This window comes from Bos javanicus, chromosome 17 (assembly GCF_032452875.1).
Source record: "Bos javanicus breed banteng chromosome 17, ARS-OSU_banteng_1.0, whole genome shotgun sequence".
NCBI classification, from domain to species: Eukaryota; Metazoa; Chordata; class Mammalia; order Artiodactyla; family Bovidae; genus Bos; species Bos javanicus.
This window is the reverse complement of record NC_083884.1, coordinates 32,880,012-32,898,790: the sequence shown is the minus strand read 5'-3', so window position 1 is coordinate 32,898,790 and position 18,779 is coordinate 32,880,012. Positions and strand designations below refer to the sequence as shown.

Below are 18,779 nucleotides of genomic sequence, written 5' to 3'. Positions count from 1 at the left end.
TCCCTATGAATTTTAGTATTATGAATTTATGCACCAAATATGGGAACATGTTGATTGTTTTGCATAACTCAAAACAGGATACATCTTTTTTTTCCAAGAAACTCTGAAGCATCTCAATGTCCTCAAGGATATAAACTCTATAATTGAGAACAGAGCTAAAAGTAAAATGATAAACATGATTATAGCTCAGAGTTAAGGGTGAGGAATCTTTTGCCAAGATTCTCTATTCTAATTCTCTAAGAATTCTTTGTGAGATAGAGAATTACTATTCCCTTGATTAATCAATCCCAGTCTCTGCGTAAAACAGGATTTTTATTGGAAAATTTCTAGTCTTTCATCCTTCTTTAAATGTTTTCCATTGAAGCAAGAACAATACTTACACTGTATTACAAAACAAATCAGAAATGTAGGGAATGAAATTTTGACTCAGATGAATACTTACTGAACTAATGAAGTGGCATAACATTATTCTAGTGAAATGGGATTGAAGACAAATTGACAGGGTAACATGCATGCATGCTAAGTTGCTTCAGTTATGTCTGACTCTGCAACCCCGTGGACTGCAGCCCACCAGGCTCCTCTCTCCATGGGATTCTCCAGGCAAGAATACTAGAGTGGGTTGCCATGCCCTCTTCCAGAGGATCTTCCTGAGCCAGGGACTGAACTCGCGTCTCTTATTGTCTCCTGCTTTGGCAGGTAGGTTCTTTACCACTAGTGCCGCCTGGAAAGCCCTGTCAAGGTAACAGTCCTCACAAATTAATCGTTAGTGGTGACCTGCTTCACAATAAATCCACGCCTTCAGAATGTTAATCCAGCCCTGCAAGGGTACATTGGATTGCCTGGAATATAGTCACTCTCTGGGGCTCTTGCTGCATGTCTGTTGTAGAGAAAACATTGCTTTCTTTCAGGTGCAAACAGAAAATACCTTAGTGGGCTTGTTGCCAGGAAAGGCAGCTTGGGGTTACTCAGCCACAAGATCTGTAGGCTTAGATTGGTGACACTGTGCAGGACTCTAGTCACTCAGCTCTTAAGGAGGACATTGCTATTCCTGTCAAGGCCATTTCTGAAATTCCCTAAGTTAGCTGATTTCATTGATCACTTGTTCAGATATGTTCAAGACATTTGAGGAAAACAGCATCAGAAGGGACTGGAGCACAGTTTCTGCTTCCCATGCTGCCCTTAAAATCTTTACCCATGTGAAGGGTGATGAGATTAACTGACAAACTATTGAAAACTATGGTCTTTATAAATATTTTATTTATAAGAAAAAACAAACTATATCACACTGTGACTTTATTACTTCCAGAAAACCCATCTACGAAATCACTATGTTCATGCAAATGCTTTTTTATTTACTTGAATTCAGCATTATGATAAAACTAATGTGTAAAATATGAAAATGATCGCTAAATTTTGAATCAATAATTCAGCAATGCACTTTTCCTTTTTCCATTATTTTATGTCATAGATTCAATTTAAAAAGGACTAACATTCCAAGATGACTAAATTTACATTCCCCTTAGGAAAAATAAGCCTAGAAATGAAATGTCTTTTGGCATACATTTATTAGAGCTTTCAGTGTGAAATAAAATATTAAAGTCTATGATTAATCTAATATGTATTCCTTAAAGATATTTTGGGTGTAATGTCACATCATTAGTAATTTATATGGTTACCACTACTGAGCCATCCAGCAGTTTTAATAGTTTATCAGTCCAAGAGTTATAGATCAGTATTATACATTAATTCAGTATTTTCATTTATTATTAATAAGGCAAAAGGCACTAGTTTCTAATAAATTTTGGTGCTTACAATTTTCATGCATACAGATGAATATCAGTGATTCAATTCTAACATGACCTATGCATCTATGATAATAACTGCAAACAAATATACTTTAGACCAAAGACCATGAAGTACAGCATTCTCTGTCAACAAAGAAATAGAGATATAAAGAAGTTCAATGTCCTGGGTGAATCCATTTAATCACAAACAATATTAAGTTTTCTCCACATGTCAGGCAGTCTTCTAGATCATGGGGTGAAACAAGAAAGAAACTAGACAAAGAACATAATGATGGAACATAATGTTTTATTAGATGGAGCTAGAAACCCATCAATAAATGACAAATACAGCAATCATTATGTACTGTCATGTCTGGAGGAGACAAATGCTTGCATGCCAACTAAACCAGCATAAGGGCTAGATGCTGACATGGGAGTGTGCATGCTACTTCATTTTACTTGGCCCTGCTGTGAGGCTTGTGGAATCTTAGTTCCCTGACCAGGGATCGAACCCTGGGCCCTCAGCAGTTAAAGCGTGGAGTCTTAACCACTGGACCACCAAGGGATTCTGGCATGCTATTTTAAATGGGTTGGTCAGGGAGGGCCTTTCTCCGGAGGTTACATTTGAGCAGAGGGCTCAATGAAGCAGAAAAACAAGCTACGGACACGTGTGGGTGATGCTGTTGCAGGCAGAGGCAGTGGTATGGGGAATCCCCCAGTAGGAGATCATTCCATGTTCAAGGAACAGCCAGAGAGTCACTGAGGCCAGACCATTGTCAACACATCAACAAAGACTGCACCACAGAAACCTTCGGGTCGAATGGATGTGAGGGTAAAGAGTAAGAATGATAATTCAGAACAGGCCCAGAGACAGAATGGTTGTTGAAGCAAGCCTTCATTTGTGTATATTCTCTTGCCAAATAAGTGCATCTCTAAATGCGAAGCAAGCCCTACTAATGTGGGTGTGTGCTCACTCTGCATTGGTGTCTAAGATGCAAAAGACAAAAGGAGAGATGTTTTTAATTGAGATGAATGTCTGTTAACTGGTTGATTCATCCGATCTCCATGACCAATCCAAACCGGTAGGCGTATTAATGAGAAGCATATACAATAGTAAAGTAACCTATTTCTTTCCTGCTGAGTCATTGATATATCTGAAGTATGTAATATTTACTGATTAGAAGGCTGTATAAGTTTTAATTTTAAAAATTGACTTCTATTTTTACAAAGGGAATAATTTATGAGGGAAATATTTCAAGTGGGAGGAGATAGATTTATATCGGTGGGAAATAATGGCAAACAAGATATCTGTAAGACAGGACAATAAATCTATGCCTAAATTTTAGGCAACTAAAGCTTGTCCAAATATCTTATAATGAGTCTTTGATCATACTGAGTGCAGTTAACCTCCATCTTCACATTATTAATAAACTTTTTTTTCAAAGTTTGTTAGAATTTTAAAAAGGATCCAAGTTGAGTGTAGTGAACCAGGATTAAGATATAAAGATGTACTCTTGGCATTTACCAGAAAAACTCTTGGAAGTTTTTTATGTACATATGAAATATGTACAATGTACACATTTTATACTCATAATTATTTTAGAATTCACATAGACAATTGTGACAAATGTGTGACTGGCATCATACAGGTAACTTAAGGACTCTTCGTATCTCTTAAAAGAATATGCTGAACGGATGGACAGATTCATCAAATCCTCTTTGTCATGTGATATATTCAAGGTAGAAATACTTGTGAGAGAATCTCCATATCTGAAGATATATAATGAAAATGAAAAGACTCGCAGAATATTTAAAAACACACTGTATAAAGGGACACAATTTCCATGTGATCTATTTGGATACTTACAATTTTATTAGTTTATGAATCATGTTGCCAGAGTCCCAAATCAGTTTGCAAAGTACAAAGTGCAGTCATCATGGTCTTCTGGCAGAAAGTTGGAATCTTAATCTGTGTACCATTCTAGCCCAAATAAAATAACCACCAATGTACAAAGTTCTTTGGCAACGTCAATGAGTTCCCTGTTTCAAATTGAAACCATATTGTGTGTGGTACAGATGTTGATCAAAATAAGGCTCTGTTTTGCCACAGCAGTCTTCTCACTGAAGTCATCCTTTCCTTACTCTATTTGCAGTCTTAGACCAGAATGCTATGGAGAGCAGAGCTATTAGTGCTTGATTTCAATGCTGAAAAGTAAGACACCTAAGGAAATATCCCTTTGAAAGTGAAAGTGAAGTCGCTCAGTCGTGTCCAACTCTTTGCGGACCCGTGGACTGTAGCTTACCAGGGTCCTCAGTCCAAGGGATTTTCTAGGCAAGAATACTGGAGTGGGTTGCCATTTCCTTCTCCAGGGGATCCTCCTGACCCAGGGATCGAACCCGGGTCTCTGGCATTGTAGGCTGACGTTTTACCGTCTGAGCTAGCTGGGAGATATCCCTTTAGGAAACAGTGTAAGACAATAAGTACAGCATAGCCTACTCCAAAAAATGTGTTAATTCTTTTAGAGCTATGAATCTGAAGATGTCATGTACTGAATCTGGGGTGATGCTCATCACAAAGTCAGAAGATAAGATGGACTCTCTATGGAACATGGCTTTGGATAAACAGAGAATGAAAAAATGGCTGCCCTCTTTGGCTTTGGGAGAACTGTCATCATGAAGCTTGATTTGATGATCTCCACTAACAGGAAACCATTCATGTCTTTAACATATTTCTTCCAACTGATGCAAAAGGCTTATGATTGCGCATGCTGCACACACTGATAACTGGATCTGGAGAGTGAATCAAAACCAGGATCTTTTTCTTTTTAAGTTTTATAGATAGCAATTATAGAATAGTGTTTCATGCAAGAGAGTGGTTTGGACTGTCAGTATTATAAGACAGGAAAAGTACGTTCACATTTAAAGTTGTCTTAATTTATGCAGCTTCAGATCAAGAACAGAATGAGTCCAAAAAATGTTCAAGAAAGTTTGAAGTGGCAAAGTCAATTATCCATAATTTATAGGCAGCTTTTTATCCAAATTAAAGCACAGTTCTTGGCCACTCTGCATTTAATGGGCCCTTCTAAATAGATATTTGTGGGACATCAAATTAAAGTATAACTACTCCCTATAAATTAGTCAGTAAGTGGGTCTTAGTAATGCATATTTTCAAAAATTTGTTCAGTATTGTATGCCAAGTGCTGGGAAGAAATTGGTGAATAACGATGACTTTTGCCTTCAAGAGGCTTGACATTTTTTGGTGACTCTTCTTTCCCAAAATACTTTAAAATTTGCATAGTTCTGTTTTCAAAGTATTATTTCAATATTTCCAAAAACATTTCCATTTGTACTCAGGTGTGCTTTACATACATTTTTTTGGACAATTGATATCATCAATAACCTTCTAGGGACTTCCCTGTTGGTCCAGTGATTAAGACTTTTGCCCTCCAATTAGGGTACACAGGTTAGAGATCCCTAGTCAGGGAACTAAGATCCCAGACAGCCTCCCAACCAAAAAAAGCAACAAAATAAACAGAACTAAAACAGAAACAATATTGTAACATATTCAATAGTTTACAAATGATCCATATCAAAAAAAATCATAAAATTGTTTTAAAAATAACCTAAACTTTGGTGATCTGCATTTTCAAAAGTTACAAAATAATAGGTTTATTGAGTTTTTAAGAACACAAGTTCTTGAACTAAGGAAATTTGCGAACATCTTTCAGCAGTTCCTTCATTGTCTAATTATGTAAGACTTAGTTAAAATTCTTGGCCTTTGATAGCTTTTGCTCTGAACTAACCATTATCAGCTTTGTCTTATCCTTTACCACTTATTTTGGAACTGGTTCATTTTATCTCAGGATTGTACTTTTTCACAGAATTTGGTATCATCCATCCTCAGCAAAAAGTAGGTTATCTAGATTCACCATGTTTTGCTGAGTTTATGGCAAATAAGGCTGAAGTATAATTTGGGTAAAATGACTGAATAATTACCTCTGATAAGTTGTCTAGCTATCTCAAACTTCCATTTGCCTTCCAATTCCAATGCTTTTAATTTTTCATTTTAATTTCTCTGGACTGTATTCAAATTGTCATATGATCTATTTTTGGCTGCATTCTGTGGAAAGGAAACATTCAAAACTGTGAAGAAAAAAAGAATAACCAAATGGTTCATGGGTTTTTTTTTTTTTTTTTGACATTTTTGATTTTACAACCATATATTTTTTCTAATTATTCTTAGGAAACTGAATAAAATACCTCTATGTGTCTTTGTTTTATCTGTAAATTTCCTCTGGAGTATTCAATATAATTTTAAATTATATTTACATTTTAAAACTTTCATTTTAGCAAATTGCATATCTCCTAAAAGGTATTGCATGAAATAACTTGCAAAAATATTTTTATAGGGTCATTCATCATCATGTTGCTGCTGCTGCTGCTGCTAAGTCGCTTCAGTTGTGTCTGACTCTGTGAGACCCCATAGACGGCAGCCCACTGGGCTCCCCTGACCCTGGGATTCTCCAGGCAAGAACACTGGAGTGTTCTTCTCCAAAACATGAAAGTGAAAAGTGAAAGTGAAGTCATTCAGTCATGTCCGATTCTTCGTGACCCCATGGACTGCAGCCTACCAGGCTTCTCTATCCATGGGATTTTCCAGGCAAGGGTACTGGAGTGGGGTGCCATTGCCTTCTCTGTCATCATCATGAGATAACTTGAAAAATAGAATCTAATGTTGTCAGAGATAAATAATATCATCAGCATTAATATCATAAAACAAAAAATATATCATTATACACTGAATTACACTCTGAATGCATTTTAGATAACCCGTTGCTGCATTTTTATAGTATTAGTCAGAAAACTTCATTTTATTTTATAATCCTATCAACATCAGTTACACTTTATTTAATAAGTACTAGTAAAGGCCACGGAGAAGGCAATGGCACCCCGCTCCAGTACTCTTGCCTGGAAAATCCCATGGACAGAGGAGCCTGGTAGGCTGCAGTCCATGGGGTCACTAAGAGTCGGACACGACTGAGCGACTTCACTTTCACTTTTCCCTTTCATGTATTGGAGAAGGAAATGGCAACCCACTCCAGTGTTCTTGCCTGGAGAATCCCAGGGATGGGGGAGCCTGGTGGGCCGCCGTCTATGGGGTCGCAGAGAGTCGGACATGACTGAAGCGACTTAGCAGAAGCAGCAGCAGTAAAGGCCAACAGAGAAGGCAGTGGCACCCCACTCCAGTACTCTTGCCTGGAGAGTCCCATGGACGGAGGAGCCTGGTGGGCTGCAGTCCATGGGGTCACGAAGAGTCAGACACGACTGAGCGACTTTACTTTCACTGAAGTGACTTAGCACAGAACAAAGGCCGATAACAAAATAAAATATATGTTTAATAATTTAATGGTAGTACTCTGTAACAAAGACAACATGCAGAATAATGAATGGGGCAACCTGATGAAAAAAAAAAAATTGTCTAGAGTATCAAACATTGAAAAATGTTTTGAAGTGTTTAAAATATTGGTTTTCGTAATGTGCTCTTCGTGCATGCTGAGTCACTTTAGTCATGTCTGACTCTGTGCAACCCTAAGGACCATAACCTGCCAGGCTCCTCTGTCCATGGCATTCTTCAGGAAGGAATACTGGACTGGGTTGCCATGCCCTCCTGCAGGGGGTCTTCTCGACCTAGGGATCCAACAAATGTATCTTACGTCTCTTGCCTTGGCAGGCAGGTTCTTTTCTACTAGTGCCACCTCAGAAGCCTAATCTGTTTTAGTAAAGTCCTTTAACTGAGGATAATGGGGAATTTTGGAGCAATTTCAGATGTAAGTACAAGAATATTAATTTTGGGTTTCATTAAGCTAAGATGACTTCTTTACTATTTCCCCTAGTGTTAAAATTGGTTTTAAAATATCAGCATACAGATAAGATTGGTTAATAAAGAAAGTGAAAGATAGCAGTAAATCTAACAGTTGAGATATAATATCTTGTGAATACACACTGATACAGACACATGTTCACACACACCTTACTTAATAAAGTCACTTGTTACTTTTTTTTTAAATTGAAGCTTCTTGAGTAGTTTTGCCAATTTGATACTGTTGAGACTTGAGGAAATAATCTCATCTTCTCAAACAAGGTTTTAAAAACCATGAATTTTCAGTAAATATACCAAACATTCTCTTAATTCTAAAAGGCTGTGATGTTATTAAAAAACCTACAAATAGGGGTGGTTAGGGAAGGCCCCTGCGCAGAAACTACTGAAGCTAAGGTTCAGAACAGATGCTTACCAGGTGAAGGCAGATCATCTCACACAGAGTGTGGGCAATGAACAAAGTTATTCCAGGGGTGAGGGGATGCTCCATCCAGGGGTAAGGAGAAACAGCCTTCAAATCACACAAAGCCTGGGCTGATGATTTGCTTCTTATTCTAAACTCTCTTAAACATTCTTGATAAAATAGTCCAGTTACTCTCAATTATATTTTTAGTTGCTCAAAGTCACATTTTTTAAATTGGAATATAATTGTTTTAGGGCTTCCCTGGTGGCTCAGATGGTAAAGAATCTGCCTGCAATGCAGGAGACCCAGGTTCAATCCCTGGGTCAGGAAGATCCCCTGGAGAAGGAAATGGCAACCCACTCCAGTATTCTTGCATGGAAAACCCCATGGACAGAGGAGCCTGATGGGCTACAATCTATGGGATCGCAAAGAGTTGGATGAAACTGAGCAACTGATATGAATGAATAATTGTTTTACAATGTTGTGTTAGTTTCCGCTGTACAACTGAGTTGGCTTTATGTCTACATATATCTCCCCTCCCTCTTGGACCTCCCTTCCCCAACCCCTATCCCACCCCTCTAGGTCATCATAGAGCATCGAGCTGACCATCCCTGTGTTATATAGCAGCTAGTGTTATATAACAGCTAGTGTATATATGTCAATCCTACTCTTCCAATTCATCCCCTCCTCCCCTTCCAGCCCCCGTGTCCACGAGTCTGTTCCCTTCATCTGAGTCTTAGAAGCTACACATATGATTTTGATAACAGAGCCGTCTGGCATTGGGTTTACCAAAAAATGTGACACACAGGCAGTACGTGAATCTGAGTTATTTATGCCTATCTTTTTTGAAGAATGAGCGTGAAGAACTCTTATTGCGAGTGTCTTTCTCTTTCCTCCACACCGCTCTCTGAACATTCACTGATCCTTCATTTGTGTAAGCCACAGCATCATCCGTCTACATCAAGACTGATTATCCAGCACTTGATTCCTATTACAAAATCTTTAAGATCCATGAAATTAAAATGTTTCTCTAAATTACAGTTAATTCTTAATTGGCTTTTGTAGTTTAGTGCTGTCACTAGTTGGAATAAATCTCTTCTCAGTAACTGTGATAGGTGCACTGATGTGATAGTGTAAACAATAAACAACTTTCACACACAATTTACCTTAAGATGTCTCTTTGATATGCAATTGTGAGCCACAGCTCTTCAAGCTTGTCATATTACTGTCACGATCATCCTCTGCAACCCTGCCTTTTGCGTTCAGCATCATGAGGGATTCTTCGTTTTCAAATGGTAAACTAATGCCTTCCTGCTTCAAAGCAGGCTGGCTTGTCAACTCTTTTTGTTTGGCTAAGCCAGTGTTTGATGCTTGCCCTCACTGCCGGCAGCCAACCCATTTCATCCGTTTTATGACAGCTGTCTAGGCCTTGCTGACAGCCATTCTCTACACCATTCGAATGCAATGAAATCATGTCATGGTAAACAAATTTCACTCTTTATAGTTGTGCTGCATAATTAAACCGTCATGGACTACAAAAGAATCCCCCTTTCATTTTTATTTAAGACTCCAGTGAATTTCCTTCCTTTGGAATCAGGAACCTATTAGAATAGGGGTAGGCTCTGGCTCACACTTTGGAGAATAATCATCTCTCAGCCTATCAGGGGTTTTTCTTTTGCTTGTTATTTTTGTTTTGCATTTGCTGTATGTTGTCTCGTGCTGATCGTAGGGGAGCACGTATGACTGGTACAAATCAACGTCTAAGTCTGAGGGAAAATGTGATAAGACATACTTATCTCAAAAATTTAAAAACCCTACAATATTTGGCAATAAGATATTCCTTTGAAGGTAGAGATTATTATTACCAGTAATATTTATAAATACTGAGGATCAAAGCAGGTAGGTGACTTCTAATCCCCACAAAGTTAATATGGGTCAGAGCTAGAATTTGAACTGGATTTGAACTAGATTTCAAAGTTACTTCTTTTTCCACTATTACCAAACACTCACATATATCTTTACAGATTTTAAAGGGTTATCAAATGAGTTATTGAATGTGAGCATTATATCACACCTGTGGGGCTGACCAGACAATAATAATTATCACAATTAACTGAGAAGAGAACAAAGACTTAAAGAGTCTTGCTTAGATCACAGTTAAAAACTGACAAAGTTAACACTTATTTCCAAATAGACATATTAGCCCCATTTGAGCATTTTCACCAGTATATTATAAAGTATAGACAGAATAAAACAGTGGCATGATATGTTTGACATTAAGCTTCAACTATTTAAGAAACACTGAGCCAGCAATTATCATAATAAAATAACAGTGTTGGTGTATGAATCTGGCAATAGTGAATGTTATTGGAAATTAGGAACCTTTATTAAAGAATCTATAAACAAAATATGACATTAAGAAGTTAAAAATACAGAGCAATATATAGAAGTCATCATAACATGCTAAGCACTTTATGTATATTATTCTATTTAATTTAATTGATTTTATTTATTTTATTTCTCACAACTACCATATGAAGCAGTGATTTCCTTCTCTGATTTACATAAAGGATATTGAGGATTAGGGCTTTATTCAAAGTCATATAACTGACTAAGAGTAGAATTGCAATTTAAATTCACAGAAGCAAAAGGCAAAGGAGAGAGGGAGAGATATACCCAATAGAATACAGATCTCCAGAGAATAGCAACGAGAGAGAGAAGACCTTCTTTAATTAACATTACAAAGAAATAGAGGAAAACAACAGCATAGGAAAGAAAAGAAAATTGGACACATCAAGGGAACATTTCATGCAAGGATGGGCAAAATAAAGGACAAAAACTAAAAGGACCTAAGAGATTCTGAAGAGATAAAGAAGCGGCAAGGATCCACAGAAGAACTGTTCAAAAAATGTCTTAGTGACCCAGATAACCATGATGGTGTGGTCACTCACCTATAGCCAGACTAAGAAATCAAGTGGGACTTAGGAAGCATTACTATAAACAAAACTAGTGGAGGTGATGAAATTCCAGCTGAGCTATTCAAATCCTAAAAGATGCTGTTGAAGTGTTGCACTCAATATGTCATCAGATTTGGAAAACTCAGCAGAAGCCACAGGACTGGAAAAGGCTAGTTTTCATTCCAATCCCAAAGAAGGGCAATGCCAAAGAATGTTCAAACTACTGTACAATTGCCCTCATTTCCCATGATTGCAAGTTTATGCTCAAAATCCTTCAAGCTAAGCTTCAACAGTAAATGAACTGAGGAATAATACTTGTACAAGATATATTTAGAAAAGATAGAGGAACCAGAGATCATATTGCCAATATTCGTTGGATCATAGAGAAAGCAAAGGAATTCCAGAAAAACATCTATTTCTGCTTCACTTACTATGTGAAAGCCTTTGACTGTGTGGATTGCAACAAATTGTGAAAAATTCTTATGAGAAATCTTATGTGGGTCAAGAAGGAACAGTTAGAACTGGACATGGAACAATGGACTGGTTCAATTGGAAAAGAGTACAACAAGGGTGTTTATCTTCACCCTGCTTATTTAACTTAAATGCAGAGTACGTCATGTGAAATATCAGGCTAGATGAATCACAAGCTGGAATCAAGATTGCCAAGAGATATATCAACAACCTCAGATATGCAGATGACACCAACCTAATGGCAGAAAGTGAAGAGCAACTAAAGGCCCTCTTGAAGATAAAAGAAGAGAGTGAAATAACTGGTTTAAAAATCAACATTCAAAAAACTAAGATCACAGCATCTTGTCACATCCCTTCATGGCAAATAGAATGAAGAAAAGTGGAAGCAATGACAGATTTTCTTTTCTTGGGTTACAAAAATCACTGGGCATGGTGACTGTAGCCACAAAATTAAAAGATGCTTGATCCTTGGAAGGAAAGCTGTGAGAAAACTATTTTGCCAACAAAGGTCCATATAGTGAAAGGTATGGTTTTTGAAATCTCAAAAATGACAGCATGATCTCTGTTTGTTTCCAAGGCAAACCATTCAATAACACAGTAATCCAAGTCTATGCCCTGACCAGGAACACTGTATAAGCTGAAGTTGAACGGTTCTATGAAGACCTACAAGAACTAACACCCAAAAAAGATGTCCTTTTCATCATAGGGGACTTGAATGCAAAAGTAGGAAATCAAGAGATGACTGGAGTAACAGGCAAATTTGGCCTTGGAGTAAAAAATGAAGCATGGCAAAGGCTAATAGAGTTTTGCCAAGAGGAGGCACTGGTCATAGAAAACACCTTTTTCCAAAAACACAAGAGAAGACTTTACTTATGGACATCAGCAGATGGATTTCAGCAGATACTGAAATCAGATTGATTATATTCTTTGCTGTTGAAGATGGAGAAGCTCTATACAGTCACCAAAAACAAGACCAGGAGCTGACTGTGGCTCAGATCATGAACTCCTTATTGCAAAATTCAGACTTAAGTTGAAGAAAGTGGGGAAAACCACCAGGCCATTCAGGTATGACCTAAATCAAATCCCTTATGATTATACAGTAGAAATGACAAACAGATTCAAGGGATTAGATCTGATAGAGTGCCTGAAGAACTTGTGACAGAGGTTTGTGACACTGTACAGGAGGCAGGGATCAAGACCATCCCCAAGAGAAAGAAATGCAAAAGGCAAAATGGTTGTCTGAGGAGGCCTTACAAATAGCGTGAGAAGAGAAGCAAAAGGTAAAGGAGAAAAGGAAAGATATCCCCATTTGAAAGAAGAGTTCCAAAGAAAAGCAAGGAGAGATAAGAAAGCCTTCCTCCGTGATCAGTGCAAGAAATAGAGGAAAACAACAGAATGGGAAGGACTAGAGATCTCTTCAAGAAAATTAGAGATACTAAAGGAACATTTCATACAAAGATGGGCTCGATAAAGGACAGAAATGGTATGGACCTAAGAGAAGCGGAAGATATTAAGAAGAAGTGGCAACGATACACAGAAGAACTATACAAAAAAGATCTTCATGACCTAGATAACCATAATGGTGTGATCACTCTCACAGAGCCAGACATCCTGGAATGAGAAGTCAAATAGGCTTCAGGACGTATCACTATAAAACAAAGCTAGTGGAGGTGATGGAATTCCAGTTGAGCTATTTCAAATCCTAAAAGATGATGCTGTGAAAGTGCTGCACTCAATATGCCAGCAGAGTTGGAAAACTCAGCAGTGGTGACAGGACTGGAAAAGGTCATTTTTCATTCCAATCCCAAAGAAGGGCAATGGCCAAGGATGTTCAAACTACTGCACAATTGTACTCATCTCACATGCTAGCAAAGTAATGCTCAATATTCTCCAAGCCAGGCTTCAAGAGTACACGAACCATGAACTTCCAGGTGTTCAAGCTGGATTTAGAAAAGGCAGAGGAACAAGATATCAAATCACCAACATCTGTTGGCTCAGAGAAAAAGCAAGAGCATTCTAGAAAACCACCTACTTCTGCTTTATTGATTATGCCAAAGCCTTTGTCTGTGTAATCACAACAAACTGTCTAAAATTCTTCAAGAGATGCAAATACCAGACTACCTTATCTGCCTCCTGAGAAATCTGTATGCAGGTCAAGAAGCAACAGTTAGAACTGGTCATGGAACAACAGCCTGATTCAAAATTGGGAAAGGAGTATTTCAAGGCTATATATTGTCACCCTGCTTATTTAACTTATATGCAGAGTACATCAGGAGAAACGCTGGGCTGGAGGAAGCAAAAGCTAGAATGAAGATTGCTGGAAGAAATATCAATAACCTCAGATATGCAGATGACACTACCCTTAGGGCAAAAAGCAAAGAGGAACTAAAGAGGCTCTTGATGAAAGTGAAAGAGGAGAGTGAAAAAGTTGGCTTAAAACTCAACAATCAGAAAACAAAGATCATAGCATCTGGTCCTATCACTTCATGGCAAACAGATGGAGAAACAATGGAAATAGTAAGAGACTTTATTTTCTTGGGCTCCCAAATCACTGCAGATAGTAACTGCAACCATGAAATTAAAAGACACTTGCTACTTGGAAGAAAAGCAATGATAAACCTCGACAGCATATTAAAAAGCAGAGACATTAGTTTGCCGACAAAGGCTGTCTAGTCAAACTATAGTTTTTCCAGTTGTCATGTATGGATGTGAGAGTTGGACTATAAAGAAAGCTGAGCCCCTAAGTATTGATGCTTTTGAACTGTGGTGTTGGAGAAGACTCTTGAAAGCCCCTTGGACTACAAGGAGATCAATCTAGTCAATCCTGAAAGAAATCAGTCCTGAATATTCATTGGAAGGCCTGATGCTGAAGCTGATGCTTCAATATTTTGGCTACCTGATGCAAAGAACTGACTCAGTGGAAAAGACCCTGATGCTGGGAAAGATTGAAGGCAGGAAGAGAAGAGGACAACAGAGGATGAGATGGTTGGATGGCATCACCGACTAAATGGACATGAGTTTGAGCATGCTCCAGGAGCTGGTGATGGGCAGGAAAGCCTGATGTGTTCCTGTCCATGGGGTTGCAAAGAGTTGGACGTGACCTAGCAACTGAACTGATGGTTTTTCTAGTAGTTGTGTACGGATGTGAGAGCCGGATCATAAAGAAGGCTGAGCACTGAAGAACTGATGCTTTCCTATTGTAGTGCTGGACAAGATCAGCCTCTCTGTCCATGAAATTCTCCAGGCAAGAATACTGGAGTGGGTAGTCATTCCCTTCTCTAGGAGATAGTCCTGACCCAAGGTCTCCTGCATGTATTGAAGGTAGATTCTTTACCAGCTGAGCCGCACCTTGTCAAAAACATATTCTTTTCGGGAAGCTACTGTCGATGCTTTGTTTTACATTGCTAAATCTAAGGTTTCTCTTATACTGAGATGAAATTGTTTGCCATTACGGTGTGCAACCCGAAAAGTCACACTCCAGGAATAAATAGCAAGCTCGTTCAGTTAACATAATGATTTCTAGAGCAGCCAGATTGCTATCTTTCTCAAGTACTAAAGTTAAAAATCATCACATGATCCCTGGAAGAATCATTGCTCTTGTGAAGGGGAGCCATGTGTATATAATATTATTGCTCTTCAATTTTTATTGTGAAATAATAGAATACTTTAAAAAGCTTCAAATGAAATAAGTCAGACAGAGAAAGGCAAATACTGTATGATCTCACATATGTGGAATCTAAAAAAAAGTGAACTCATGGAAACAAAGAACAGATTGGTGGTGGCCAGAGACAAGGGGTATGGGGGTGAGGGAAATGAGTGAATGCGGTCCAAAGGTACACATTTCCAGTTTTAAGACAGATAAGTTCTGGAAAGAAAATGGGCAGCATGGTGACTATAGTTGACAATACTGCCTTACATATTTGAAAGCTGCTAAAAGAGTAAATCATAAAAGTTCTTATCACAATAAAAAATGTGTTATTATGTAAGATGGTAAGTATTAACTAAACATTTTTGTGATAATCATGTCACTCTATATACAGTTTTATTTATACATATTTTTAGAAAGCATTATTTTGTACACTTTAAAACAATGCTATATGTCAATTATATTTAAATACAACTGAGAAAAAAAATAATATAAAGTCTACAAAACCTCTATGGGTTGCAAAGAGTTGGACATGACTGAGAGACTCAACAACAACAAAACCTACAAATTTAAAGCCCCAGATGGTTTCTTAGGCCTTTTTCTAGATATAAAAAGCTATAAAAGAATCAATTATTCATAAAGGTATAAATATTTCACCTTTTCCTTAAGATATTTTATGTGGACACAGCCATCACTCAAAAATTTACTTTTTAATTTAAACTTTACCATCTAAGAATGCTGACTTTTTAAAAAACTTTTGCTATAAGAATACATTAAATAAGGTAGTGGCACTCTCAAGACTGTAAAACTTCTTTGAAGTTATCTACAATAATTAGATAAATAACAAGGCCTTAGGAAAGTTAACTTACATTTTCCCTAATGGTTTGCCTCTTACAACATTTCAGATTTTACAAATAAGTTCTAAATAATAAAAATGTGGTGAACAAAGGAGCATTTTCAAGCAAAAAGAAAAGTTAATAACGATTAAGCATTTTTCACACATTGTTCAAAAGTTCTTGCTTGAGTTTTGTTCTTAAGTAATGCTAAATTATAGTATGAAGCCCACCTTAGTAACTACTATTCAAAAGCTACATTATCCATAATTACTGGAATTCAATACTAAATTAGCATTAGCTGACTGCTATTGTACATAAATTAATTTTTTTCCTGTTTCTCTGAGTTCTATGATCTACCTTGTGTAGTCTTCTTTCTCTTAGGGGTCAAAAGATGTTACAGTGAAAATAACTGTGGCCTAGAAAGAAAAAAAAAGAAAGAAAAAAAAGCTTTAATTTATTACAGAGAACAGTTACTTAGGGAACTGTATTGCTATAAAATCTTGAGTTTCCTTGTGCCCAATGTCTGCACACTGGAAATGTCATTGAATACTAACTTCAGTAGAAACTGGGGTTTGTGAATGCAAAGCAGCATTTACCTTCCGTGGATTTGTAAATGCTATTTCTCATTTCTCTCTCATTATCTGATTACCTGTGTACTCTCTTGGTAATTTATTTTGTTCTTATTTTCTCCTGGGAAAAGTTTAGTCGATGTTTCACAATAATTACAACTATCTCTTGCTGAAGCTTCTCTCTTGGGTGTAGGTAACAGTACAAGGGGATTTGGGAAGCTAGAGGATTAGGAGTGTGCTCCCTTGACGCTGCCCATTGGACTCCTTTTTCACCCATCACAACCTCTGGGGGTTCAGGTTGTAGAGCAACCCCTCAGCTTGATGTCTGCTCTCATCTCATTATCTTCCTTTAAAAATCCCTTTGCCACTCTATCAGTTACTCAAGGTTTCTGAATGATAGTGTCTTTAACCCTCCCAGTGATTGAAAAACTTAAAGAGAATATGTGAATGAATATGTTAGTCACTCACTCATGTCCGACTCTTTCCAAGTCCATGGACTTTAGCCCACAGGCTCTTCTGCCCATGGAATTCTTCAGGCAAAAATACTGAAGTGGGTTGCCACTCCCTTCTCCACAGGGTCTTCCTGAACCAGAGATTGAAGCCGGGTCTCCCACATTGGAGGCAGGCAGATTCTTTATCATCTGAACCACCAGGGAAATACCACCCTTGCAAACAGAATATATGAGAAGACAAATGTACACTGTAAAGCAAAATACAGATATATTTAGGATTGCCTCACAGATGGAGCTTCTCTGGTGGCTCACACAGTAAATAATCTGCCTGCAATGTTGGAGACCTGGATTCAATCCCTGGGTCCTGAAGGTCCCCTCGAGAAGGAAATGGCAACCCATTCCAGTATTCTTGCCTGGAGAATTCCATGGACAGAGGAGCCTGCAGGGCTACAGTCCATGGACTCACAAAGAGTCGGACACAACTGAGTGACTAACACATTCACTTTTCACAAGTATCTTATTTTCAACTCTTGAATGTGTGGATACTTTCTTTTAAATTTTTCTAAAGACTAGATAAATCATTTTTCAATAGAAAAGAGAATGGTTTAAAACATCTAATTAGAATTCACTTCAAAGTAATACATTACACTTCCCTATTTTGAATTACTTATAAGGACACAATCTACTATAGAAAATATACAGCATAATTCTTATTGAATTCTTCATTTCATGATATAATATGTGGTCCCCCAGTAAAAGAGAAAGAAGATATTTTGAGATGTAGTTACTATATTATTTTTCTTTTTGACTAAAGAATATAGATGATTAGGGTATAGTGTCTGTCCTTGGACAAGAGATGAAGTAGGTGGAGAAAGGACACAAGATATTCTGGGGTTTTAAAGTAACTTTATTGTACACGATAGGATATTAATTAAAACACTAATAAATGTTATTCTTCTTTTGAGTTTAAAGACAGGAAACATTGCTTTCAGGCATTGGGAGTGAGCTCCTGGGGTCATGTTCTGACTTTAGCAACAGCCAATTTCGATCCCATTTCTTTGGCTTAAAGCTAGTCTTGATTGCTTTGGGTGATGAATTGGTAGACTCTATGGATGACTTCATAGTTGGAGCAGTATCTGTCTGCTCTGACAGTGTTTTGGTATTTAGTAAACTGTGAGCTGTTCTTAAAATATTGCCAATGATTCTAAAGAAGCCTAGTGCTAAGATTAAAATGTGGGTTTAATATAAACATTTTTATCACAATTTCTTTATTTACATTAACAAGAGAGCCATTTCATTGACCCTATTTCCAAAACTTTTTATCCCACTGGTACAAGATACAAAAATTTATTTGTGTTTTTATCCATGTATTAATCCATGTTACTGATTAAATTTCAGTATAGGAAGTGAACTGACTCTCATTAAAACCTTTTGATATAGGCATATAAATCTTAGACTAAAAAAAGAACTACAACCAGAAGAGTCTAATAAAAATATCTATCCTTTTATGGAAGATACTTATATGATAATATCAGGTTCATCTACATGGAAGCCAGACTAGGAAACATGTAAATCCATGGCAGCGTATTTTGTAATCAGCTGTAATATTTCCTCATTTCTGTCATGTCTACTCAAAGTTTTTCTGTCAGCCTTAAGAACTTAGTTTCAGGACAGGTGAAAAGTTATATAAATTTATTTTGGAAAAAAATAATCACGAGACTGATTGTGTGATCTCAAAATTGTGGTTGGATCTTCTTGCAAGGACAATCTCTGCAGGAAACTT

The 18,779-nt window shown here is 37.4% G+C and overlaps 1 protein-coding gene across 1 annotated transcript in view; it reads left to right on the top strand.

Annotated features, from left to right (window-relative positions):
- FAT4 (FAT atypical cadherin 4) overlaps window positions 1–6,066 on the top strand; it is a 184,291-nt gene extending 178,225 nt beyond the window's left edge. The window contains exon 17 of the mRNA XM_061384235.1: window positions 4,308–6,066. Coding sequence (XP_061240219.1) covers window positions 4,308–4,315 — 8 coding nt within the window. The 3' untranslated portion in view covers window positions 4,316–6,066. The remainder of the gene's footprint in view (window positions 1–4,307) is intronic.
- The last annotated feature ends 12,713 nt before the right edge of the window (window positions 6,067–18,779 follow it).